The sequence below is a fragment of the Crotalus tigris genome, unplaced genomic scaffold, assembly GCF_016545835.1.
Source record: "Crotalus tigris isolate CLP2741 ecotype Arizona unplaced genomic scaffold, ASM1654583v1 scf7180000017695.2238764, whole genome shotgun sequence".
Classification (NCBI taxonomy): domain Eukaryota; kingdom Metazoa; phylum Chordata; class Lepidosauria; order Squamata; family Viperidae; genus Crotalus; species Crotalus tigris.
This window is the reverse complement of record NW_024096573.1, coordinates 471,475-498,769: the sequence shown is the minus strand read 5'-3', so window position 1 is coordinate 498,769 and position 27,295 is coordinate 471,475. Positions and strand designations below refer to the sequence as shown.

At 38.6% G+C, this 27,295-nt stretch overlaps 2 protein-coding genes across 7 annotated transcripts in view; both read right to left on the bottom strand.

Moving 5' to 3' along the window:
* Positions 1-2,770: 2,770 nt before the first annotated feature.
* NEUROG2 (neurogenin 2) lies at positions 2,771-6,937 on the bottom strand. 2 transcript variants are annotated; one of them, XM_039338325.1, is made up of 2 exons: positions 4,920-6,937; positions 2,771-4,551 (listed from the first exon to the last, which is right to left on the bottom strand). In XM_039338325.1, exon 2 carries the CDS (start codon positions 4,548-4,550, stop codon positions 3,744-3,746), a length of 807 nt encoding a protein of 268 aa, XP_039194259.1. In that variant the 5' UTR covers position 4,551; positions 4,920-6,937; the 3' UTR covers positions 2,771-3,743. The 2 variants fall into 2 exon arrangements, with proteins under 2 accessions (XP_039194259.1, XP_039194258.1); XM_039338324.1 differs by lacking the exon at positions 4,920-6,937 and having other exon boundaries at positions 2,771-4,909.
* Positions 6,938-17,177: 10,240 nt separating this feature from the next.
* The window catches only part of LOC120305906 (protein ZGRF1-like), a 39,014-nt gene continuing 28,896 nt past the window's right edge, over positions 17,178-27,295 (bottom strand). For 2 of the 5 annotated variants that reach the window (XM_039338320.1, XM_039338322.1), the window contains 7 exons: positions 26,523-26,670; positions 24,048-24,175; positions 22,020-22,143; positions 20,138-20,314; positions 19,623-19,757; positions 18,979-19,240; positions 17,180-18,421 (listed from right to left, as the gene is read on the bottom strand). In XM_039338320.1, coding sequence (XP_039194254.1) covers positions 18,270-18,421; positions 18,979-19,240; positions 19,623-19,757; positions 20,138-20,314; positions 22,020-22,143; positions 24,048-24,175; positions 26,523-26,670 — 1,126 coding nt within the window. In that variant the 3' untranslated portion in view covers positions 17,180-18,269. Of the gene's footprint in view, positions 18,422-18,973; positions 19,241-19,622; positions 19,758-20,137; positions 20,315-22,019; positions 22,144-24,047; positions 24,176-26,522; positions 26,671-27,295 lie in introns of all 5 variants that reach the window. The other 3 variants (XM_039338318.1, XM_039338319.1, XM_039338321.1) reach the window with 2 other exon arrangements.

Sequence of the window (27,295 nt, the reverse complement as noted above, 5' to 3'; positions counted from 1 at the left end):
AGGAATAGGCTCTTTCTCTGCCCTGCCCCGTCCATACTGCTCTTTCATTTTGGCTGGCTCCCACTAGACAGCTGGAGAATTACTTGTCTGTGAAGCATCCAGCCAGCCCTTGTCTTGTGTATCATGCTGATGCTTTACAGTATCTTATCATGGTTTGCTAGCCTCACAAGTCTCCAAACTCATAAACACTAAACCACATTGCTTGCGACATTGGTTTACATCAGATGCTAAACTACAAGCAAGCAAAATACCACATTTTTGTTCTCAACTTAATCCCAGAATATCTGTTCCTGGACTCCAGACTTTGCAATTTAATGCCAACCCAACTTTAAATTTTTTCCCTTGGTTTTTCCATTATGTTTAATGGATATTAAAAATGCAGGCTGTGTCTGAAGGGCTGATATGATTGATCTGAGCAATTATTGTCTTTTATATTTGGAAAATGTTGTGTTTTAAACTGTATTTGAAATTAAATTGAAGATTTTGTTTTTTGAAATGATCTTGGCTAGTTGACCAATGGGATATAAATCCAGGAAAGAAATAAGCACTGTATTCAAATTTATTTATTGATATCCCACATTCATTAGTTTTATAAACAAACTGAAGGTGGAAAACATACTTCACACTCCTTCTTCCTCCAATGTTCCTCACAACAACAATCCTGGGAAGTGGGATGGAGAGAGTGACTGGCCAAAAGTCACCCATCCAGCTATCACAGTCTCCTGGCTTCTAGTCTGATGCCTTCACCACAAGACCAAATGGCTTGATCATTGTTTTTAGCCAATAACAACATGGAATGGATTTTTCCACCTCTTTTTAAAATTGCGCCAACATGTTACAAAATCTGCATTCTTACTTGGATATAAACCTATTTAACATGTTGAGGTTTATTGAGCATGTGTAAATAAATTCCATTGATTATTGTGGATTTTAATCTCAGGTAAGTGTGCCTAGAATGTATTATTATGCTTTAATTCCTATTGTTTTACACATGGTTACTTGGATCATATATTAAATCATAATGTTGTTTGAGCATAGTGTGATATGTGAAGCTAATTATTGTGGTTTATGAGCCATGATTTATGGTACAATGTTATATGTGAACAAAGCAACTTTTGTTCAACACAAGGCTTAATATCATTATTTCTCTGCTGTGGGAACTTAGTGCTTTTTATAGAACTTACCTTTCTATACCCATTTATTTGGAAGTGAACATTAATAAAACTTGAATCCAAATAGCCATAGATAGGATTGTATTTCAAGGATGATAAAGATTGTGTCTTTGTGGATTTCTCTGTATTTATAGAATCAAGTGCTGAACAATTCTGGACAAAAACTTAGATTTTGTGTATATCCACAAATCCAAAAAGAGGGAAACCTACATTTTTAGCATGTCACAACTTTCCAAATCAAATGAATAATAAAATATTTGCATGACACCCTCCAACCCCACAGTCTTCTATTTTTACAGGATTGTGTATGTATGTGTGTGTGTGTGTTTTACTCTTCAAATAGCATTGCATCTTTACAAAAGTGCAGTGAAACTAATTAAAAGTGATACCCTTTTGAACACGTTTTGAATCATCTTAAACTGCTTTCAGGTATCATTGTAGCTCACTAGGAGTAACCACCTGATCCTTAACTAAAGGATCCATTTCAATGTTATCTTAAGACACAATTCTTAAATTATGGAGTAGGTCTTAATACATTACTAGAACTTTCTTTGGAGCAAAGTGTTGCATCAGCACTGAAATAAACAAGGAAGAATTTGTCTGAATCCATTTATAGTATTTCCTTTGATGTAGAACTGATTTATTCCAAATATCCTCTTTCTCATGAAACATAACCAAATATCTGTCATGGATTGGGGTTCAGGCTATTCTTACAGGTGCATTTGCATTGTCACAGCTCCTGAATTACTATTAGCATGGGGCTTAGTTTTGATTGCTTTTAAGTCTATAGCATGCTTTTATAAACCAGGAGCATTAGTAAATTGGATATTACTTATGTACAAGAACTCTGGACTAAGGAATTGGAATATCCCATATTAACCAATTGTGGCTAAGGCTCTTAATTTTATGTCACAAACTTAGAACTAATCACTATATAAAGAATTATGGATTTATCAAGCATGGCGGACAGCACAGAAGATCAGTTTGCAATGTTGGGAAGACAAGGCAACCTGTCATCTGCAGTCTTGGATTAAAGAGAAATTTCATTTTTTGTTTACAAATAGATGCTTCATCAATATAAGGGAAGTATTGAAGATTATTTCATGCAGACATGGTTTAACTATTAGTTTAAGAATTACTCTACTAATTTTCTTGCAAACAGCATGGTATTGTTCCTTCTGTATTAAAGGAATGTTTTTTAAATTAGAAAGTTTTTTTCCTTCTGAATCAGGAGGTGAAAACCTCTATCAGTCATTATATTTATCCCTGCCTACACTGTAAGGTGTATACTTTACTTAAATAAAGAAGCAAAAAATTTATTATTGATTTAAAACAAAAGAACTATAACTTTCTTTAGACCCTTATGGATGCAGTTATATTCATAATGGAATTAATTTCATTGATTCTAAAAAACGCATACCTCAGAACTGATCTATGATGCATTATTAGCAAAGCACATAAATAAAAGAGAAATTCTGTGTTCATTAGGATTTACGTCCAAGAGTGTAGCTAAAGGACATCTACTGAATCAGTCACAACTCAGAAATAATCTTCAGTCCATTAGCAAAGCCATAGATAACCACCATTGTCTCTCATGAAAAATTATATACTTTATTTATATATGTTTGTTTAAGAACCACCTCCTTGCTCTGCAACTGTAAATACATACTAGAATAAACTCTGTAAAATATACAAAAATATATCTGTGTCTCTTCTCCCTTCCCCCATGTCTTACAAAAAAGTTTTTATTTCCTTTGCAATAAATAAAAGCAAAAGTATGTTGCTAATTACAATTTATAATCTCTTCGATGTTTTTCTGTCTATATTTTTAGTCTGTTGAAAGAATAATGGCGTTTTCCATCAATCAAAGGTGGAGATAAATAATGCATAAGAGACTCTTATTGCATAAGGGCTCCATCCATCCCATCCTTCTTCACCCCACCCCCCAAATTTCCACGCTTGCGTTTAATCAGGATAATGCCTACAAATTATGGAGTGCCTTTTATGGCAACTCAGTCTCAACAAGCAAATCAACAGATAAACAAAACCACCCTCCTGCTTTTCATTTTCTCTCCTTTTTACTCCGCATAAATCATAGGAGACAACTGGGTAAAAGCAGAGGGAGCGCTAGGAATAAGAGGTATCTATGTCGCCGTGAGCGGGGGAGGCAGAGAGAGAAAAAGAACAAAAGACATTGTGGGAAAGTGCACATCACAGTGACAGAAAGTTTGGTTTGACAGGTGTAATTCCCACAGCCGCCAGGCAGGCAGTGGGAAACAAGCAGATGCCACCAGGGCCAGACCGCTAACGTCGAAGGGATCGTGCTGGGGACAGGAAGACACTCAAAGCGTTCAGGGCCCTACAAAGGACCGCAATCTGCGTCCCAGGGATCAGGCACTCCACCTTAATACTTTAGCCTCAAGCGCTGCTCGCTGGGCGCTCCAGCCCGCTCCGGTGAACGGCTAATCTTCCCCGGGGATCGACTCCTGGGACCTCCGCTACTGGTGGGCTACGTCAGTCTGTCCACCCTCCGGCCCACGCGGGAAGGGACGAGTGGGAAGCAAAAGGGCGTCAGATTAAATCTCTGGACAGCACATAGCCGGGATTTTCCGATTGCCAAAAGTCCAACTCTGAGACGGAGCTGCCAGGGCTGGAGGGCGACAAAGTACAGCTGTAAGCGGAGGAGGCGGCCGAAGGAGCGGGGCTGGTGGTGCAGCTCCAGGAACCCGAGGAGGCGGCTGGAGAAATGCTGCTGCTGCTGCCGCCGCCGCCGCTAATACTTCCCAGCACTGCCTCGGAGAAGGCGGCAGCGGCAGCGGCAGCGGCGGCAGCCGCTCCGCCGCCTCCGCAATGGTCGGCCAAGCGGAGCGTCTCGGTGAGCGCCCAAATGTAGTTGTGAGCGAAACGAAGCGTCTCGATCTTGGTCAGTTTCGCGTCCTCCGGGAAGGTGGGCAGCACCTCCCGCAGGGCATCCAGCGCCGCGTTCAGATTGTGCATCCGGTTCCGCTCGCGGTTGTTGGCCTTCAGGCGGCGGCTCTTCTTCAGCCGTTGGACCGTCTCGGTCGTCTTGGCGAGGCGGGAGGCGTTTCGCGCCCGGCCGGAGCGTCTCTTACAGTCGTGCCGTCTTAAGCCGAGGAGGGGCAGGCGCGCGTGCTCCGCCGCTTTTACGGCCACCTCGGGCGCTGACCCCGAGGGGGACAGGACGTGGGGCGGCTCTTCTTCCGCGTCGTCCTCCCCCTCGGAGCCCGACGAGAAAGGGACGAGAGAGGAGGAGGAGGAGGGGGAGGAAGACGACGAAGAGGAGGAAGAAGGCAAGGACTGGGTGTCAAGGAGCCCCTCTTCCTCCTTCACTCCCAGGGTCTCTGGCTGCCCGAACATCCTGCAAGAAGAACACAAAAGCAGACAAGCGGTCATCTCGAGGAAAGGCGGTTGGAGCTCCTGCCGGGACAACCCCTCCGCCCCACTCAGAACGCTCCGACAAACCCGTCGCGTGTAAGAGGCACCCAGGCGTGGATGGGCCCGTTCTTACAAAAGAGGGAAAGCTGTCTGCTCCCCGAGAGGCCTGGCCTCGTCTTTAGTGCACGTGCGGAATATCGAAAGACAACCAGTGTAACGGCGATGCGCATCGACGCTCAGGTCCACGCAAAGCTAAGGGTTAGACTCCGCTAGCTCCTAAGAGCTTTGTAGTCTACACTTCGCTGCATCGGGTTTGCTTGGTAGGTTTAATGTACTTGAGTATGGACTAACCAAAGGGGCGCTTGCAGCCTTCCGCTCGGCAAGGCATTGCAGAAATCCGCTGCGTTGCCTTTGGAGCGAGCCGCGCCTTGGCCTTCCTACCAATACTCCGCGGCCGGGAGGGGAGGCAGAGAGAGCCACTGCGGTTGCGCCTAAGCGCTAAGCGGGAGTTTTGGCTGCAGCTCTGAAAACAGCTTTCAGCCAACCAAGTTCGCCTCAAAAAAGTGGGGGAAAAGAGAGGGAAAATTGGAAACTTACTTGGCTCTTTTGGAAGTAACCGAATTGTTTTTCGCTCGGCCCCCTTTTTTGGCCCGAAGACGTGGCTGGCTGCTCCTGTCTCGTTCCGCACCGCCCCTTGGGGCAACCTTCAGGGTTCAGCTTGGCCCCGCGCCGTTCCCTCTCTGTTGCTGGAGAAGGTCCCACCGTGGCTGGGTGTTGGTGTGGGTCCAAGGCGTCTTGTTCGGGGAGGGGGGGAGGAAATGTCTCTAAAGGGCTGCTTCTATGGCCCGTCGCCGCCGGCCTACGTGTGTGTAAGAAACAGGGCAGCTCAGTGTGGAAAGCTGCTGGCACGCGCCTGGACCCTCCAGTTAAGGCGAAGCTGCTTGTGTTTCTGTGGCTGTGTGTCTGGCACACGACTCTACTTAAAACCCCTTATATACCCCATGGAAAACAATCAAATGTACCCCCAGGGCCTCCTCGGCTCTCCCCCTCCCCAGGTTTAGCTTTCCTTTTCATTTCATTATCATCGCTCATCTCTTTTCTTTCTTTTTAGGGTTTGCGTGTGTGCGTGCTCCTCTTTCTCCTCCCTCCTCCTTCCTTTTATCTGATCCTCCGAAAGTGTGTTGGCAACTGGGACAATTCTGGGGTGTGATTGGTGCCTTGCGCTCGGCTGGAGCGTGCCGCTAATTTATTAATGAATGGGGGTCGCGAGGCGCAGCTGGCCAATCAGAGCGTCCCCTTAGCCACGCGCGCTGGAACCTGCTTCCTTCGGACAACTCATTAGGCCCCAGGGCTGCGCTGAGGGAGAGAAAGCGGGTCTGTCCCACAGCCTTCGCCCTCCACCATGCCAAGCATGGCTCTTCAAGCCCAAGCAGAAGTGACATCTCCCTGCGCTCCATTCTGCTTTCCTTTTCAAATTGGGAGAAAGAAGAGTGTGCCAAAAATGGAACTAGTGGTTGGAAAGAGGAGGCTGCTCAAAGCAGAAAAAAGAGACCCAGAGCCACAATATGTGTTTGTACTTTAAGAGCAGAGCACGGGTGTGTTGTATTTTTGCATAAGGAAAGGCACTGAGTCTCTTCCATCTCATATTGATCAAAGTTTCCCTAATGCCACACTTCAGAAATGGAGCTTCTCTCAGAAAAAGGGAATAGGTTGCACCACAGACTAGTAGATGCCTTGTGACCTCCATCCATTGGTGTTCCTCTTGTTTAAACTTCAGTTTATCAGTATCTGGTTTCGCTTGTGGTCACAGTTGGGAATGCAGTTTGTGTTGCTAAGCAAAGCAGTTGTTAAGTAACACCCAATTTTGTGACTTTTTTGCCATGGTTGTTAAGCGAATCGCTGAGGTTGTTAAATGAATCACTTGGTCATTAACCAAATCCAGCTTCCTCTATTGACATTGCTTTCGGAAGCCAATGGGGACACTGCAATCCTGGTAAATACATGCAGGTTGTCAAGCAAATGAATTTCAATCACATGACTTCAAAGGTTGTAAATGCGAGGAACAGTCATAAAATGCTTTTTTCAGTGGTACTGTGACTTTGAATGGTCACTAAACAAATGATTGTAAGTCAAGGACTACTTGTATCAGGATTACTAAATCTTTTTTCATTAAACTATGGGCTCCTGGTATGGATATAAGGCTAATTGCATTTCAAAAAAAGGCTGCTGAAGGCTTATTCTATGGGTAATTTACTTGTTCAGTGCAAGCCTGCTACAATTTCATTCTAAAACAAACAAACAAATCCTTTAATCCAGTGGTTCTCAACCTTTCTAATGCTGCGACCCCATAATACAGTTCCCCATGTTGTGGTGACCCCCAACCACTTATACATCACCGGGTGCCAGGGGCATAAGAAAAGGGGGAAAAAATGGCAGACAGCCTTGTTTGGCGACCCCCGTGAAATGGTCGTTTGACCCCAAATGGGGTCCCAACCCACAGGTTGAGAACCACAGCTTTAATCAATCTGTACAGAAGATATTTGAATAGGACTTTCTTCTGAATAGTGTACAGGATTGGTCGAAGAAGTGCATTCGAGACATGTCACAGGGCATCACTTGAGATGGACTTTCCTAATTCCTTAGATGCATATAGAAATGTGTAGGGAAAAAATTCTTCATTTGTTTGTATAATTTGACTTTTAATACTAGTTGTTTAATAGCCCACATTAGAATCAGGGAATTTTAGTCCTTTAAGTGGAATTTCTCAATTTAATTTAATTTTCATTTAATGGAAATGAAAATAAAACCAAAATCTTTAGGCCATACATATTCAGGATCTACAGAGGCCTTTATTTTGTCCATTGCGGCAAATCTAGAATTTTTAGCCCTTTAAAGACTAACAAATTCTAGAACACTAACTTTTGTAAACAATGGATTCTCCTCTCATCTTATATTTTAAAGAATTATTGTTTCACATTATAATTATTTGACCGTCACTAGGACATGGTACAAAAAACTACTGTTGGGCTCCTTAGTCAGAGAATGTTGGCCTAAACAATCTAATTGTCATTTGTTTAAATAGTTTTTCTACTAAAGCCACCACAGATCCGTAACATTAGTAAATGCTGCACCTATCCCTCTTCTTCTTTTCCTTTTCAAGAAGCTGTGAAACAGATGAACAGACCAAACTTGATCAAATATTGGTACAATCCCTAGGAAAATCCTAAATTTTAGAAAGTGAGGACCCAGTCAGCACCCAAAATATTCTTCCATTCTTATTTTGGGATAGCAACTGTTTAGTTACACCAAGAATCCTTAATAATGAAAGGCTGTTAGTCTTTAATATGCCACAGAATGCTCTATCAGAAACTTAGTATAAGTGTTAGATTTTCTGTGATTTCCTGAAATACAAGTAATTCTCAATTTATGACTACAGTTGAGCCCAAAATGTCTGTTGCTAAGCAGGACAGTTGTTAAGTAAGCTTTGCCCTATTTTACCATCTTTCTTACCAAAGTTGTTAAGTGAATCACTTTTGTTACGTTAGTAACATGATTGTTAAATTAATCTGGCTTCCCCATTGACTTTGCTTGTCAGAAGATCGCAAAAGGTGATCACATGACCGCAGGACACTGCAACTGTCATAAATATGACAAGTATCTGAATTTTGATCGTGTGACCATAAAGATATAAAGTGTGAACAAACGGTCATGTCACTTTTTTCAGTGCTGTTGTAACTTCAGTCACTAAATGAACTGTTCTAAATTGAAGATTACCTGTATTAGGAAAATTAATGAATGTTAAGGGGAAAAACTTTCTAATGTTGTGATCAGTGGAATGTAAGCATTTAACTGTGAGCTAGTAGGCCCACTTTGCTGGTGATGTTAACTTTAAATTGGATTCTGTTAGTGAGCTCTGTGTTTGTATGTGGGGAGGACTCAACAGCTTAACCAGCCCTTTCTAAGTTTATGATTGCATGATTCCATAAGCAAGTAAGATGTCACTCTCCCTGATGATCCTCAAATATCTTGTCTTTCCCCATCCTTTCTGTAATTATTTTATTATTTTGTTCTGGTATTGATTACTATCACACTCAGAGACCCACACCAACAGAATGATTTCAGCTCAAATAAACTACTTGTTTTATTCTGGCATTTTGGCTTGGATCTCTGACTGGGAAACAATCCAAGATCTTGTGGAAGTCAGCCACTCCTGATGATTAACCATGATATTCAGGAATCTTTCTTGGAATCCTTCTGCTGAAGTGCCTTGTATAAGTTAAGTCCCTTATTTGAGAGAGGGCAAAATATTTTTCCTCCTTTCTCCACTCCCTTCTTCTAGTTAGTTCAGTTTAGTCTTATCTCTGAGATGCACCAAAGTCTTATGATGTCCTGCTCTCGAAAAAGATTTTCTAACTAACAGTTCAGTATATTATTTAGCCCTCACTGTACTTATAGTGCATTACTAATGTTTGAATGTCACCATATATTATATCAGTGATTGTATGTAAAACTGTACATTCACACATTCCCAAGCATTCCTCTGGCCACCAGAGATGGTGAAGATTGTTTGTTTGTTTGTTTTAATTTATTGGTTGCCCATCTTACCATAGGGTAACTGTGCAGCTTACAATATTAAAAATATAAAACTGTATAAAATACTATAAATATATAAAAATACAAGATACAATAGCTAAAAGATGGGTAGAGAGAAGTAGGATGAGCGGGGGTGGGGAGGTGGGATCTGATACTAATTATTAACCTCCCCCAACATTTGTATCTCCTCTTTTGTAGCCCCCAAATTATGAAATTTCCCTTTTTACTATAATGTCTTTGTACCATTTTATGCAGGAAAAATATATTTAAATCCTGGTAGGATCAAGCAATGTGTTTTAAAGGGAATGTTAGTATTGCTAGGGCATTCTGAGGCAGATACAAGGAAATGGCTATTAGTTGTCCTTGTCATCACTCTTTGTTGGCTCACATTGTTATTTTTAAAGCAATGACAAAAGGAAAAGGGAGAGAACAGGCAATGGAGGATTACAGACCCCACAGACTCCAGGTCAAAGCCATTTGGAGGCCCTAACAATGATCTTGGGCCAAACAGGCAAGCATCCTATTTACCTTTCCCCATCAGGTTTTCCTCTCCTCTACAGTGCTCCAAGTAGCTGGCCCTGGTGACCAGTCCTAAAGGTCTCTCTGATCCAGGGTTAGGGGGACCCACCAAAGGGTCTGCCTTGGACAGCGGAAAGCAAAGGGGGCTGGGTTCGTTAGCATAACAGAAGAATGGAATCCCTGGGAAGGGAATAAGCCACACATCAATGCCAGAGTGTGGAGAGATTCTTCTTTGCCTTGGTTTGAGAGGTTGTTTTGGCTTTCAGTGGAGAGTGCTTGTTCTGTAAAGCCTGAATTGTAATAAAAGTTCTGAGAAATGTTCTGGCTTCTGGAGCACATTTATTTAAAATCACAACTTACCAAGCACATCACTTTAGAGAGTAATAGCAACAACAGGAAAGAGGAAAAGAAGGGACTTACTTTTCTTCCTCTGAAAGAGTGCAAGGTATCAGCCTCATGCCCACCCACCATTTGTTTGGTTTCAGGCTCCAAGGCTCCATGAATTTAGCCACTTAAATTTGTAAATCACATTTTAGTTTCAGTGACGAACCCAGCTACTTAAGGATGATTTAGCAGGATGCAATCAGCCTCTCTTCCATTAATTAAATGAATGTACATGTGTGCAACCTAGACAATGAAAGTTATATTCCAAATAAATTGTATCACTACATTTATTTCAGTAAGACTGCACTCAGTTTGCTCCTGTTTGTTTATTTCTATAATATCCAGTTATTCTTTCCATCACATACATTCCAGAGATTCGTTTATTCATTTATCTTTTGTGTGAATTAAATAATTCTACCTGCAGTTTACAATTGAAATTAATTCTATGAAATTAATTTGATAAAGCACACAGAAATTATCTTTGCACATGATTCATTCAAGACAAAGCACACGTAGACTTCCTTGACTGTTTTGATTCTTTATTGCATCAAATAGCATTATTTTGACTTCCTTCAGACAGATTTACTTGCAGGCATATAGAAGTACACAACTTTTTCTACAGGTTGTCTAAAATGACCAGAACTGGTACTGCCTTTTCATTAACTTCATTAACAATGCTTAAAAATGCTTAAAATGGAAAAGTATGTGATTACAGAAGGTTATGTTCCAGGGAGGTAATTTTTCTGGCTTTGGTACAATGCAGAAAAATTTGCAGTTTAGACCCAGAATCTTTTGAAAACAAAAGGTCTATTTCACATAAGACTAGCTCTGGAGACTAGTTGTGTGAAACAACTGTGACTGGCTTCACACAACACTAATCCAAACTAAACAAAGCACATGTTGCTTTAGCATGTTGCATGAAATCTCCCTAAAGGGGAGATGACCTTTCAATGGCCTTCGAAACCATTGACTAGGGTATCCTTTTGGGCCAGCTATGGGGGGACGGGCTGGTGCTAGATGGCACAGTCTTGTGCTGGTTCAGCTCCTTTCTCCAAGGCTGCTTCCATTCAGTGTTAATAGAGGGTTAGAGATCCAGCCCAGGGCTTGGCACTTTCTCCACTCTTCTTTACATCTACATGAAGCCACTAGGTGAGATCATCCGTCACCATGGATTTAGGTATCATCAGTACACTGATGCTACTCATATCTCCATCCCTAGTGACCCAAGTGATGCTGTGGCTGCCCTTTCATGGTGCCTGGAAGCTGTGGGGGCCTGGAAGGGGGACAACAGACTTTGGCTGAACTTGGCAAGACTGAGTGGCTTTGGATGCATGGAGCTTCAAGATCTGAGACTTTAACATCTTTAGTCCTGGATAGAGTGGCACTAACCCAGACAAAGCCAGTCCGCAACTTGGGGATTCTTATGGACTCACAACTCCTGCTCGAAAAGTAGGTAGCAGTTGCAGTTAGGAGAGCCTTTGCACAACTTCATTTTATGTGCCAGTTGTGGCCTTTCTTGGATCAGGAGTCCCTTGCTCAATCACTCAAGACCGAATCATCTCACATCTGGACTATTGTAACGCCTTGAAAAGCATTTGGAAACTATAGCTGGCATAAAGTGTGGCAACATGAGCAGTTCTTAGAGCCCTTAGAGAGGCCCATGTTACACCACTGCTTCACAAGCTGCATTGGTGGGGGGGGGTCTACTTCCAGGTGCAATTTAAGGTGTTGGTAATCACCTTTAAAGCCTTGCATGGCATGGGTCCAGTCTACTTGAAGAAGTGTCTCACTCTGATGACAACTGGCCTGCCTCACCCCTGTGCCAGCAGAGGAGGCGTACTGTGGATCCTGTCAGCCAGTTGGTAGGATCCAGGAGAAGAGCCTTCTTTGCTGTGGCTCCTGTCCTCTGGAACATCTTACTCCCTGAGGTGAGATTGGCTCCCATCCTTCTCTAACAGCTTTAAGACCTGGCTCTGCCAGATGGCTTGGGGGAACCAATGTGGGATCTCATACTGGAGGTATTTGACTAATTAAAATTCAACACCCACTCCTATGTGTTCAGCTCCCTTTTTTGCCACCTTGTGTCCATGATTTTATCTCTTAATGTTTTTATCTGCTGTTTTTTTTACAATGGATGATTTTAATGTTTTTCAGTATTTTTATGTTGTAAGCCTCCCAGAGTCATTTTATAGGAGATGGGCGGCAAAAAAGTGTTATGAATGAATGATGTCTATAAGTTACATCCTCCTTCCTTGGGAACCCCTATAGACCTGAATTTTTAGGCACCAAGCAACAGTTAATTTTACTTTTCTTATTCCCAGGAACTGTTTAGGCGCCTCACTTAATTTGTCCACCATTCTGATCAGGAAAATGGAGGGAGGGGAAATATCTTATTTTTCGTCCCTTCTCATTTTGAAGCCCAGCGGGAGTGACGACAAACCGGGACGTCGGGCACTGGGAGCACTTGTGTGGTCCGCTAAGTGCGTGCCGGTGAAATGAGGCTGAACTGTTATGCAAAGGGGTGGCACCGCTTGGGTGGGGGCAGAAGGCCGGAGATCCTTGTCCGGCCCGGGATCCGATCGGTCCAGCAAGGGTCAAACTGTTCAACCGCAGCTCTTTTCGCGCAGCTTTAGGAGAACAATGAAAGGCCAAAGCAGGCACGCATCAAGAAACGAGGAAAACGTCCGTAATTTAAGAGAAAGGGCAGGGAGCGGGCAGGATCGGCCGGGGGACTTGGCGAGAAGCCTTTGTGATGCTTAAGAAGCCTGAACGCTGGGGCGACCTCTCGGAGGCCGAAAGTTGCAAGGGAACCGGGCCCAAGGGAAGGCGACTGAGCTGGCTCAAGCCGACCGCCCAAGACGCGCCAGCCGGCAGGACGCCGCCAGGTTTCCACCAAGGGGCGTGGCGTGACGTGGCGAGGAGAAAGCTTGCTGCGCGGTGGGACGCTCAGGTTAAGTCCTGGGGTCAGAGCGAGGGCTTATCTCGTCGGAAGGCGCAACGGCGCCCGTCTTCTCTCTCTCCCCCCATTTACACAGCGGGCGAGGAAGAGGCGGTCATCTGTTGAACGACCTGAGACTCCGTCCACGACTCGCGCTAGGTCACTAAACGTGGACGCAAACAATAGGGACGGTACTTACAACACGTGCTAAGTAATCATCCAATCTAATCATATTTTGGTTTATAATAATGCGATGTACGAACTCAGGGTCACCTAAACCCGCCAGCACATTAAAACTGTAAACCCAGAATTAGCTAACTGATCTCCACAAAGGTAAAGATGCATTCAGGTCAGACTTGAGATTTGGTAAATCCATGAACTAGTCACTGCAACAATATTGTAGTAGCTTATTTTTTTTCCCCTGAGGTGATTTTTCAATTTCTCAATCTTGCTTAGCCCTTAAATTCGGAAAAATAAACAATTAACTCTTTATTCTTTATAGTCTTCAGTGTAGCATCTGCTTTCCAGTCTACTCCGCTCTCCAAGGCGTTTGTCACAACTAGCAATCTCTGACAAATTCCTATTTGCCAAGCAAAGAAATTAAATTTTACTTAGGGTGCCTAAACTGCATAGTTGATTATTCACAGGTCATGTTATACCATGATGTAGTTTCTTAGATTTGTGATTTACTGTGTGAATTAATTTAAAATAGTTAAACTTCTCCAGTGGAAGATAACATGTTGCAACAATTTCACAAAGTTCTGATTCATGAACTGCCCTGCAGAAAATTGAACTGCCACGTTAAAGAGCTCATGGCAGTTCCCTCTAGGTTTTTCCTTTGAATGGGATTGAAATGTGGGGAGTTAGCATAACTGCAAGACATTGGAGGGAGTACTATACAATGAAAACTAAGATGTTCACATTATCCCTTGAGCACCCCCTTACTACATACTTGTAAGAACATCATACTCCATAGTGATAATTCCTAAAAAAAAAATACGTAGAGGAAAAATGTCTTTCTTCAAATGAAATGCAATGTAAAGTTAATTTCCTTGGTGCTAAAATGATTCAGAAGTGTGTGTGAATTACTGTCACAAAAACTGTAGACTATGCACTGTAAGAAGTGTACAGATAATGCTTTTGCTGTTTTCATTGCATCAAGTGACTCTGTCTTACATGGCATTGTACCTGATGCAATGAAAGCTTAGTGTAGGATTTTTAATGATCAGAATGATCAGTCTCTCTCCCCCCATTCTTCATCCTGTCAGGCTTAGTCAAATAGGCCAGAAAGAAGTATCCATAAAGGTTTTATAAAATACCTACCACCATAACTTTTCTTGGATATCACTTTAATTGTAAACTTGAGTTTGTAATGGTATATTATTTATTGTTATTGTTAAGACTTGGCACTCAGAAACTCTGAAGAAAGTAGTGCAAGAACAGTGGGTGAAGAAATTGATCTTGTTTAAATAAAGCTCCAAAGGGCACAACAATTTCCCTGTACTTCCTTTAGTTTGACAGATGGGTGCCCTTTAGAGGTCTCATCAGAAGATGCCTATACCCATGTAGCCTGGAGGCATCCCTTGCTTGCAATTATTCTTTCTCTCCAACTCTCCCTCTTTGTGATGGTGCTCTGATTGTTTTGTCTGCCCCATTTGCATGGCAGGTGCAGGCTTCAACAGTGATTTTTAAACTTCAGGCTGTTCCTCCCCTCCCTCCCTCCCTCTCCCTCCTTCTTTTAGGGCAATGGACTCTCTCCACCCCAGCCTCAGGAGCCTATAAGCTCTTCTCCTGCATTTTCCCAGAAACTTAAAGATGGCATGGTTGAGATGAAATTCTTCTTTCTTTCGTTCTGTTTTTTTCTCCCCCCACTGTCCCTGGCTAAAAGAACAGCCGATTGTGAGCAGAGATGGAATGGATACCCAAAAAGAGAAGCCTGCAAAAAGGGATACTGGGTAGCAGGCGAAGGTTGGAGTAAGGGAGCACTAATCGCTGAACCAGGAGACAAATACGATTACCAGCTCTGAGCCTTGAGTCAGAAAGTCTCATAGACTTTAAGATGTTAATCCCCAAGCTAATCCTTCCTTTGGCGTGTCGGAATAGTGCAGCCACAAGAGTTGTTTTGTTATTTATATTGGCGTTTAATAAAACTCAGGCAGTGGTGAATGGGTTGCCCACTCTCCAATGGTAATTAATTCCCTATTTCAGTGACCCAATTGTGCTGGGATAGAGCAGCGGGACAGTCCCACTGCCCCAACCTGCCTTTGTGCAGCTTACATGGCTCTCGTGCTTCAACAGCTATGGAAACTCATTCTTTTGATGTCATTCAAGGAGTTTTTCTTGGCTATCTTCTAAACTTCAAGAACTCCTTTCTTTTCCCAAATGCATGAAAAGCGGGCCTGGCTTGACCACCTCTGTAGAATTTAATGATTCGTTGAAAGGGTCTTGAGGAAGGAGGGAGCAAGAGAAGATATAGACAAACACATATCTGTAGAAAAGATGGGGGAAAAGAAATCTGACAGATCTCTATTAAAATAAACTCTGTGCTTCAAAGTACAGTACAAAATTAACTTTTATTTTGTTATTTATTTATTCAATTTCCAAATGTTGGAAGTCAAGGGATTCTATTTCCAAGAATACTTAGAATTCAGTAGGAGGGAATTCATTCAGGAGTAGGAAGTAGTTTAAATAAAATCAATGAAGAGTGCATTGATTTTAATCAACATAGGAAGTTCATGTGGCAGTAGCATTGAAAGACATCCTAACATAAAATAGTAGGACTATGTCTTTATATGCACTTTCAGTGAGGAAAAAAAATCTCTTAGCAAGTCACAGAAACAATTCAGAATTCAAATAAGAAAATACAGAGTGAACCATATGGCCAGGGTAGCTTGAGTTGGCTGCGTTTTTTTCTTAGACAAAGAAGGGATTGAGAGTTGAAGGAAAGGAGAAAAAAACCCCAACTTTCCGGCTGATGAAGCTGTTGTCTGGAGGCAATGATCCCAAATCTCAAGGCTTTATTCCAAGCTCCGACTGAGACGTGATATGTCATATGATTAGCATCTTTCATATTTACAAGAGAAGTATAGGCTGCCAGCCTTTAGAGAAAGGCGAGAGAAAGAAGGGGCATATGCTCAAATGGATTTAGCATTTGAAAGAGAGAAAAGAGATCGGATAAATACACTTAAACGAGGATTTAGTTTTACTCCCGTTGCGTTCTAATGGATTGTTGATTGAGATTTTAGGGAGCTGGAACAGGGGTGTCACCAGTAATTTAAAAGATGCTATTCAGCTCTTGACTATTTATTCCACACTTTGTGTATTAATAGGTTTAGTGACAGCTTGAGCTAAAAAAAAATCTTTTTAAGAAATAACCAAAATATGATAGTGAAACTTGCTTTCACTTTTGAAATGTAGATAGCCTTCAAAGTTTAGAGTGCAATTTTCGTTTGGCTGAAGAGAACTTCAAAGTCTATTGGTAAGAGTTTTGCATCACATTTGAATAATTATCTTAATTCATGTGAGATTATGCAAATTGTCATTATTTCAAAGAAAAAAATAGCTGACCTTGCTTTCTATCTTCATGCTGTGAAATGAAAAGCAGAGAGAACACTGGCACCACCTAACGGACAATTTTTATTTTAGCTAGAATCTTAACTGCAAAAAACAAAATTTATATTTCCAAAATGCAGTATTTTAAATTCCTAAATATTTTCCATACAATAACTGGAATAGCACTGTGATATGGTAACAGTAATATCTGGCTAAACAGTAGAGATTTAATTTATTTTAGAAGATTAAATTCTTTCTATTCAAAACTATTAATTAAAATCACTTTTCTATCCAAAGCTGCTACATCTTATCACATATACATTAGATGCTTTGAAATGTGTACTTAATGTGATAGGACTTTTAACTTCAATACATTTTGATATTCAGTTTCTAAAGTATAATTCAAACAAACAAAAAATGAGAATATATGTTCAACTGATCATGCAACTACAGCTTCTGTGCTGCTAGTTTTTGTAAAATGAATAAAACTGTATTTTATATACCATTATTATCAAAAATTGTTATTACAAAGTCATGGGGGTTGTATAATATCATGATTTCTTAGGAGCGTGAGATAGGCTAATATTAGTTTCAGAATGCTTATTAAAATAACACTTTAATTTTATTGCCTCCTAAAATCCCAAAGATGGCAGGTTTGGTAAAGTGAATATTGCAGGATATTTCAGGATCAAAGTGAATATTGGTATTCAAAAATATATGCTGTTATATATTTATTAATTTTTTAAAAAATATTTAGTGTTTCAAAACAATTATAGGAGCTTAATAAATTATAGTTTATTTATAATAGTGACACTTTATTGGGGTCTTCTTCTGTGTTGCTCAGACACACGCCTTGAATACCATGTGTTGTTCTGGCAGGACACTTGAAAGATGGAATAAACATGAACAGAGATCTATAAATTAAGTCAGAAGTACAGAAATGTAAAGGACATATTATATTAAGTGTTCAGAAAAGAAAAGAAGAGGAGATAGGATGGCACCGGAATATATGACAGGGTATTATATAAAAGGTGAAGCCATGAAATAGCGAATTTAGGTTACAAGAAGACAGATTACTGAAAATATTTACTAAAAGAAAATGAGGTTTAACAGTGAAACCAATTACCTGTAGAATTAGGTAGATATAATACCCATCATTTGCATGTATTCTAATTTAGCTGTAGCTATTTGTAAGAGCTTAGTTTGAATTCCTGCTTGAAATAGAGAGCTAGAATGGATAGATTAAAGAGTCACTTCTGGCACAATGATACTAAATGATATAATTGTAAGAGAGAGAAAAAGCCAAGTATGGCTTTTCTTCACAATGATCTTACACAACTGATTGCAGAAAGTAATTATCTATTGTAATAGCAAAACCTATAATCCATTATTTATGAATACATTTGTATTTTATTCAAAAATCCATGAGAAATATTTTAAATACGAGTTTATTTAATGCCATGGTATTATAGAGCAGTTCAAGAATTAAAACAACTGTTTATGAGGAAAAAGTTTGTTGTCATGAAATGTAGAGTTCCTAGTAAGTTAGCTTTCATTAGAAATTACTTGTTATAAAATTATTCATTATATTTAAACTTTTTTTTTTAAAAAACCCTTTAATTCATGTAACAGTATTACTGGTGGCACCTAAAAATACAAAAACTGTAATTTAATTTTGATTTTCAAGATGAAATCATTGATATAATCCAGTATATTTATGCATTTGTTTTTTGAGAAAGTGATTCATTTTTAGATTTTTTCTTTTTCATGATGGCTTCTTCTTCCATCTTTCTCTTGAAATAAGATTTAACAATATCATTCAGTTGCTGCTCACATTGGTTAGCATGTTGTAATCCATTTTTTCTCCCTATAAATAGCAGAATAGTATATTTATATATTATATATAATTAAACTTTAAACACATTGACTTATGTACAAGGAACCATATGATAATTCTGCTTGATATAGTATAACTTTAAAGAGAGGTAATTTAAAGTTGTAAAGCAGAGGTCCCCAACCCTCGGGCTGTGCAAGTGGTGGGCGAGTGTGCACATGCATAGCTCCATTTGTGCAAGTAAAGGGTACGTGTACCCACTGACCGCACAAATGGAGTTGCATGCACCCCTGCTGCTTGCACAGAACCATCCCCTCCCCACCGCCAGTCCATCAAGCCAGAAAGGTTGGAGACTGCTGTTGTGAAGGTGTCACCTTGAGCAGAGAGAGCTTTGGTCAAATCTCTGGTGGATAAAAAAACTTGAAGGAGATTTTAGCCCAGCCATTCTCTTATCAGACTACGCCAACAAATTACTATTGTAAAAGTAATATTGGAGTGTTCCCCCCCCCTGCATTTCAAAGAACAGGCAGACTCTTAAGTACAATGAATGAATAGGTGAGTGATTTATAATTTAAAATATCTTACTTTACCTGTGCAATGCTGAATAACACTTCCCCATAATTTGTTCTTTCTTAAACAGTTTAGATTTCCTACGATCAATAAATGTCTCTTTCCTCTAGTCAGAGCCACATTCACTCTCTTTTCTGAATCTATGAAGCCAACTTGTCTCGTCCTTACACAAGATAAAACAATTATTTCTTTCTCTGCTCCCTGAAAAGCATCTACTGTAGACACCTGGACAGACTTTATTTGGGCAGCATCCATGTGTATAGCACCAAACAAGTTACGGATCTGTAAACAGAAACAGAGGAAGTCCCTGACACTCTTTGTAAAAGATTGAATAAAATAAAATAATGGGTAATGATATATGTTCTTAAAATATCTACCATTGGAGCAGGTTGAATAAAAAAAGGATTCATAAAACACAATATCAATGGAAATTTTTCATGGTTATGCGAGAAACAGTATATTCAAAATTGAGGCAAGCCATCCCATAAACTTTTGATTTTTAATTTATAGTGTATTTTAAACAGAATCATCTCTGAGAAATTCCTAATTAGTTTAAAGCATAATGAAGATGAGGGTCTTTGTTTGAACAAGATCAAATTAATGATATCCCCCCCCCCCAAAAAAATAATACTGCATTGGAATTGTTTTGGTAACTAAAACATACCTTGCTCATTTGGGATTTGTAGAGAGTTATTACCCCCATCATAGATCCATCTACTCCGCTGGCAATCAAAGATTGTATTAATTTGACAATGAAAAATGATTCTGCCATATTGTAGAAACTGTTGTCTGCCTCGATCTAGAAAACAGATTTTGAGTTATATAATGAAAAAAGTCAGTGATATGATAATTAATTTGTTTGGTAGAATAATGAAATGTAGTATTATTAATTTAAGACTGTTTATCAAGTTACATTTATCATAAGGCTGCCACTGGAATGCTCAATCAAATGAGACTGAGAGAAGTACAGGCTCAAGGAAGTTCATTTGTACGAATTAACTATTTTAGCCATGAATGTATGAAATGAAGAAAAGCCATGGGTATGTTATGCCTAGGATACAATTTCTTCATGGATATCTCTTCTATCATTTCTGTCCTAAACAATTTGGTTTACGAAAGAACACGAAAACTATAAGTTCTTAAATCTAAACCATTATCGTCAATTAATGCAATACTTACTTGTTCTGATCCATTAACATTATAAAAACACAGTGTTGGTAGCCAGTCCAAGAGAGGACTTCGATCTGTTTCAGAAATTCCATTCAACATAATTCCTTCATAAAATAGCTCATTGGTTATAGCAGCAATAACAGGGTGACAACGATACTGTGTTCTAAGTAATATAGGTGCATATCCCTGTGATTATAGCAAGCAGAAAAAGAAAGAGAGCAAAAATAACTGAGAGCACTGTTAAATAACTAATGTTATAAATGATATAATGTAAGAAAATAGCAGGCAGCGCTGGGGGGGTGGTGGTGTTAAACACATCACCACTTTAGAGTCCTTGCATTGCTCCCTCCCTTGAATTCTTTTGACCCTTATCTAGTACAAATTAGTGCTGTTAGTTGACCAGTTTTGTGTAAATCAGGCTTGAATAAATCTTCTGTGTTGCAACTTGAAGAATGACATATAATTTCTTATTGTACAAGAATACAATAAAAGATTATGCCTTGTGCCTGACATATAATCTCTTATTGTATAATAATACAATATTGAGATTTCTTTTTATGCCAGGCTTTTTGTTGTAATATGTGCAACAATATAAGGATAATAGGACAAGATAGTTATTAACATATACACTGGGAAAATATTTAAGCCTTTTTGTGCTATGGGACAAGTAATGTAATTTTTTTAAAAAATGTAAATCCAATCATTCAAAATGCTTAGGAATTTGATCAAAGACAGATTTCAGAGAATTGTGTCATTACAGAAAAGAATTCAAGAAGTGGTCATAAGAAACAGTCCTTTTATTTTACACTGATTATTTCAGAAAATATGTAAATTCGTTCTAAAATCCTTGCTGCCACAAACTGAAATATTAATTCATAGTTTTGGGGCTGTCATGCTATCATCACACTTTGTATGAAATAAATAAGATTATTAGCCTAACTCTATATAACTGATACTGGTGAAAAATATACTTATCTTCTGCTTTATAAAATGTTTCAGTATACAAAGAACTATAAACCTTTTATCCATAGCTATGGAGAACTGAGATAATTGTTTTATGCACTCAGAATGCTAAATCTACCTGCAAACTTGAAATGTGGATTGTTGTTCTTTATGATGTTTAAACTGTTCTTTTTTTCAACAAAGAAGCAAGATAATTTGGTCACATATCTTTATGTTGTTTTTCTAAATATATTTACACACTATCTTTTTATTTATAATTTGTGAATATTTTCCTTGAAGCAACTATCTTATCAGATTATTAATTAGCAACATTTAGAATGTATTTGTATTTTTTCTATTTTAATAAAGAAATTGCAAAACCCACTCTTTGAGAAAAGAAACATAATAGTTTCATCTTATCTACAGATGTGACCAAATATGCCAAGTCTACAGTATATCTTACATTACAGATCTAAAAAAGGAATGTTATTTGATAAAAACATTTTCAAAAATTAAAGAAGCACAAGTATTTGTGAAAATGGTACACTGGCATTTTTTATTCAACGCAGATACTGAAATTGATCTTGCCTGATTCAGAAATCTTCAAAATATGATATATTCTGTGATTTTTAGAAACATTCTAATAGGAGCATTTATTTTAACTGTGTCACTAATTTCGTGGAAGAACTTTTAGAAAAGATAGTTATCCAGTCCTTAAGATAATCTTCCTTATGAATGCCTGTTCATGATGGACATCTGATCTGTCACTCACATGTATTCCATACTGAAATATCTACTGAGTATGTAATAAATATTTTCATAAAACAGAACATATAACATTAAGAAAGCAACATTTTGTTGGATAAGATTTTGACTCACTTTCTAGGCTCTAAATATTTTTAAAATTAAAAAAATCAAGTATATGTCTCTAGATATTAGAAGTACACACCATCAAACAGAGCCGATCAAAGAGAGTTTGTTCCAATCCACTGTCATGTGCACTTTCAGACCCTTGAATGGTAGGTGGCAGTTGCTTAGGATCTCCAACCAGAATCAGCTTTTCACATTCAAAACTATAAATGGAAATATATTTTTGGACACCACATATTATATTTAAAAATTGGAAAACTTTCTTTCAGTAAAAGGCAATCATATATCATATAAACCATAGCGTTGGACAAAAAAAGTCTAAAGACAAAATAGACAGATAGCTCTAGCTGCCTGACCAGCTTCCTAGTAAACTGTAACTGATAATACAGAGCTAAAACTATGCTTTATGTCTGTTCATTTGCTATACAGTTTAAATTTGTATTAGGCTTCAGACTTCTGTGCTAAAAACAATTATCTTTAAATTTCTTTCACATCACCAAGTTCAAGAAAACTTGGAGCATGGTATGAAACTGTTAATACAGAAGCCCAAATAAAAATATTTTAAAATACTAGCTGTACCCAGTCACGCGTTGCTGTGGCTCAAGAAAGAAAACAGAAAGCGCACATTTGTAATATGTTTAATTTCACAATGCTTGTGGGTGTACAATATTTTTGTTGTTCCATTGTGTGTGCAGATATAGAGATTACGTCCAACAGATGGTGCTGTTTTTCAAAAAAAGCATGTTTTTACCTGTCACAGGTGTGATATCTATATAATATAGGTATATAAAAACATGCGCGTATTCGAATGCAACGTTGTGTCAAAATTTCAAAGCAATCGGTGAAGAACTTTCGGAGATTTAAGATTTTGAACAAACGAACATTTACATTTTTATTTATATATAGATTACCAATCTTTCAACAGAATGTATAATCATTACTAATTGATTACTTCTCATTAAGCCTGGCAAAGCAAATACATACTGTAACTTTTGTATTGTTTATAGTATTTCTCTCTTTAAATTGGCTTTCATTACGAAGTTCAGTCTAATTCCTGGCCAATATTTATCTCTCTTAATTCGTTGGATAAAATTATGTTGTAGAAAAAAAATTGTTTCTTGAAACTGACCCAATGTAAAGGTCTGTGTTGTATTACATTTTTAACAACTACATACTGAACTTTGGGATGCATAAAGGGCTAATCTACCTTAATTAGATGTTTCTGGATTTGCCTGACCTAGCAGCTAAAAGCAAACTGATTCAACAAGAATCGTTAAAAAAAAAAATGCTTCTAGTTTCTTGAAGATAAATAATATCTTGCTGAGACTCAATTCTGGAATTATAAGAGTTTCTCACCACCTATATTGGCTGTATTCACCGTACTTGGAAGATTTCTTTTGCTATTTCAGCTTTAGTTTTCTAAATAATATATTGCATTTAAAACTTTGTAAATAATGGAGATCAGCGTCACACAGCTATTCTTGCTGTCAGCTAAACCATCACAATTTCACACTCCATTTTGAGAATTTAATTACAAGGTGGTCATTGAGTTGTTGCAATAATAAGAATTATATTAGTTGGTTATAAAATGTTTTCTTGCTTACATCTTAAAGCAACTTACATACATCGTAAGTTAAAACAATCAGTACACTGAATTTAATTACTGGTAGTCCTCCACTTCTGACCACAACTAAGCCTGCAATTACATCCCTAAATCATGGTGATTGTTATCATCATGGGACCGTATCCAATTTTGAGACCTTTTCTACAGTCATTAAGTGAATCACCATGGTCATTAAGCAAATATGGAGGTCATTAAGTGAATGTGATGGTTCTTAAGTGAAATCCATTGTTTGGATTTTGCTAGGTTCCTGAAGAACAATTGTACATTGTGGTCATGTGACCATGGGATACTGCAAACAGCCCTAAATTCAGAGTGGTTGCTGAGTGCCCAAAATATGATCATGTGACTATGGGGGGGCTGTCCATTGAAATGTTGAATCTGGATTATATGTCGTCCTGGGGAAGTCTGTTGTAAGTTTGAATGATCGTTAAATGACTGACTAAAAGTCAAGGAGTCTAATAACAAAGTAAAATGATGCCATACCTTGCAATAGGGAACAGAGAGGATGGTTCTGTCATTTGACTACACTCATCTAGAATCACTATAGGAAACTTAAGACTTTTCATGCATGGAAATGAGCAGGCAGCACAAGTAGATCCCACTACCCTCACCTGTATCAACAGAGGAAAAATAAAGCAATCTGTATACCCATATAAATAAGGAACCACAAACTGAACAATCAAAATTCAATTTCTTTATTTGGTATTTGAATGGATTTATACTCAGAAATGGTACTAGCAATAAAAAAAATCAAATTTATAATGAGCAAATATGACTCCATGATGCTGGTTGTATTACCCTATGCCTGAAGTTTGCTTTAAAAAAATAATAAAACATGCAAAGATTAAAAATACAAGTCAGTTCATTTCAGTTTATTCATGTGATGCCATGTTTGCTAACTGATTTCAATAAAAACAATTGATTACAAGGGTGAAGGTTTGTTCTCTGAGCTTGTGGGTTGGTTTCCAGACATTTTGTTATCAGACTGGGTAACATCTTCAGCAGCGTTTACTTTAGGGGATATCGATGTCAGTGCTCTTCTATTTATAAGGGCTTTTCAGGTGTGGATGTGTCAGGTGAGTGTCTTGACAACTGATTACTTTATAGCCCAGTCTCTTTCATAGATATAATAAATGCTCAACTTAAGGGGCAGTAGTTCAGTCATTCTGCTGGATATGAGTTTGTTCAGATTTCAGGCAATAGTAACTGCACAAAGAATTTGTCATTTGACAAACTCATTGCAAATGTATTTGAAATATATTTAAATAAATGTTGATTCCTTTATTTTTAAATTATCATAGTCGTTATACTGTATGACTTTGCAAACTGACATGTTCATGTGTAAATCAGAGGCTATAACACTGAGCTATCTTTGACTATAAAAAGAATATCTGAGGAGCCCCCTCCCCAACATCCAACTCATAGGTTAAAACAGGGATTCCCAACTCCCGGACTGTTGCCCACTACCGGGCCTTGAGCCATTTGGAACCAGGCCGTGGAAGTGGTGGGCGAGCATGCGTGTATCCCCACTTGTGTGAGCAGCAGGTGAGCATGTGCACGCTTGCCTCTGCTCATGCAGAACCATCCCCTCTCCCCCCCGTCAGTCTGAAAACCAGAAAGATTGGGGAACTCTGAATTAAAAGACATTCAGTTTTATTGGGCACCCTTGCCCAGGGGTAGGCAACCTGGGCTCTTTTATGACTCGTGGACTTCAACTCCCAGAATTCCTGAGTCAGCTGTGCTGACTCAGGAATTCTGGGAGTTGAAGTCCACGAGTCATAAAAGAGCCCAGGTTGCCTAACCCTGCCTTTGCCTCATTAGTCTGTTAACCTGAAAAGCTACTGTATTTCTTAAACATTCACTTTTACAGTAATTTGCTTCACATTAAAAAAAAGAACACTAAATGCAGTTTCCAAATTCAGCACAGATCGTCCTCGACTTCCAACCATTCGTTTAGTTACTATTTGAAGTTATGACAGTGTTGAAAAAAAGTGGTTTATTAGAATTTGCATTTATGACCATCACAGTATCCCTGCGGTCATGTGAGCATGTTTTGTGTGTTTGACAACTAGCATGTATTTATGATGGCTGCAGTATCCCGGTGTTATGTGATCCCCATTTGGAACCCCCCTAGTCACCTGCCAACAAGCAAAATCAATGGGGCAGCCAGATTTGCTTATTCACTATGTGACTCGCTTAATGACTGTGACAAAAAAGTTGTAAAAATTGGGCATGACTCACTTAACAACCAGATAGCTTAGCAAGGCGAATTGTGGCCTTAAATCAAGAAGTATATGCGTTAAGAAAAACTGTTTACTAGAAATGAACATTATTTTACTTAACAATATAATTGAAATAAGACAACATTATATGTATTTAACTTCCAGAGCAGCTTCTTATTAATACTGGCAGAAAGAAAATTGGCTTGTCATAATAAAATAATAAAAGATTATAATGTATATAATAAAATATAACAAAACATATTATATTCAAATAATTCTATTTTTTGCCTGTAATTTTCATAATTCCCAAAGAAGTTCATCATAATACCTCTCCATATTATTTATTTGTAGTACCATTGAGTTGGATCTACTGAGTCTATAGTGTTTGCTAATGATGTTTACGCCACAAATTTACTAATGAAGGATTTTTCCATAATTATATTCCATTTCACTATCAATGCACAACTGGGGCAGGAGTCCAAAAAGGAAATGCTAACAGCTCCCTCACTTTCTTAATAACTGAATATATGCTTTTTCACTCAGGTATTTACAGTTCCAACCTGTCTTTTTAAATAAAATTTAATTGTATTCTTACTGCTCCATTGGCTTTAGGCTAGATGACTTTGCTATTGATTTTTTAAATTATTTTTGTATGCCACATTCTATTACTTAACCAGAGCATCTAAACATAAAAATATGCTACCTATTGGCACATGCAAATACACGTCATCATTACCTTTCTCAGGGAAGCTTTATTGGTGCCCAGTTTATGTTGTTCAATAGTCTTCTTCACATACATTTTTTCCACTGGGCTTAAATCCTCCTTCATCAAGGCAAGTAATTCTTTCAGCTGTTCATTTTCAGATCCTGAGCCAGCATGCAAGCTTTAACATATTGCATAATTGTAGGGAATAATACTGAATGGAACAGTTTATTTATGAAAAGATGCCTCTGCACAAAAGACTGCTGCTTCTACTTTAGGTAGAAGCTGAAATCTAAGAAAAGATCCCAGTTACCAAAAGGTAGCATTAGCATATTGTTTATGGAATAAAGAAGGGATTATCTGTCTGAATGAGCCTTGTGTAAAAAATTATATTTACATCCAAATAATAAATTATAAGCAGTAACCTACATTAGAACTTACTTGTTTATATATGAGTGCATTCAAACATTTTGCGCAGATGGTAGCCAGCAAGAATTGTTTTACTTATTAGATTTATTTATTTATCTCAAACACGATTCTAAGCAACTCATATATTTGTTTTAAAATGAACATTTTACACCAGTTTCTTCCAGAGTAGCTTATAGAAATCAAAACAATTTTAAAAAATAATTTTAAAATGATTGAACAGCAGAATGCAGTTAACAATAAAACCATAAAAAATTCATATGACTTTAAAAGATCTGAAAAAATAAAATGCAATACAATGATATAGAAGTACTCAACACCTCAACCTCATTAAGAATCCATTTCAAGTACTTATTCTATAATTAATGTCCCATACTTTC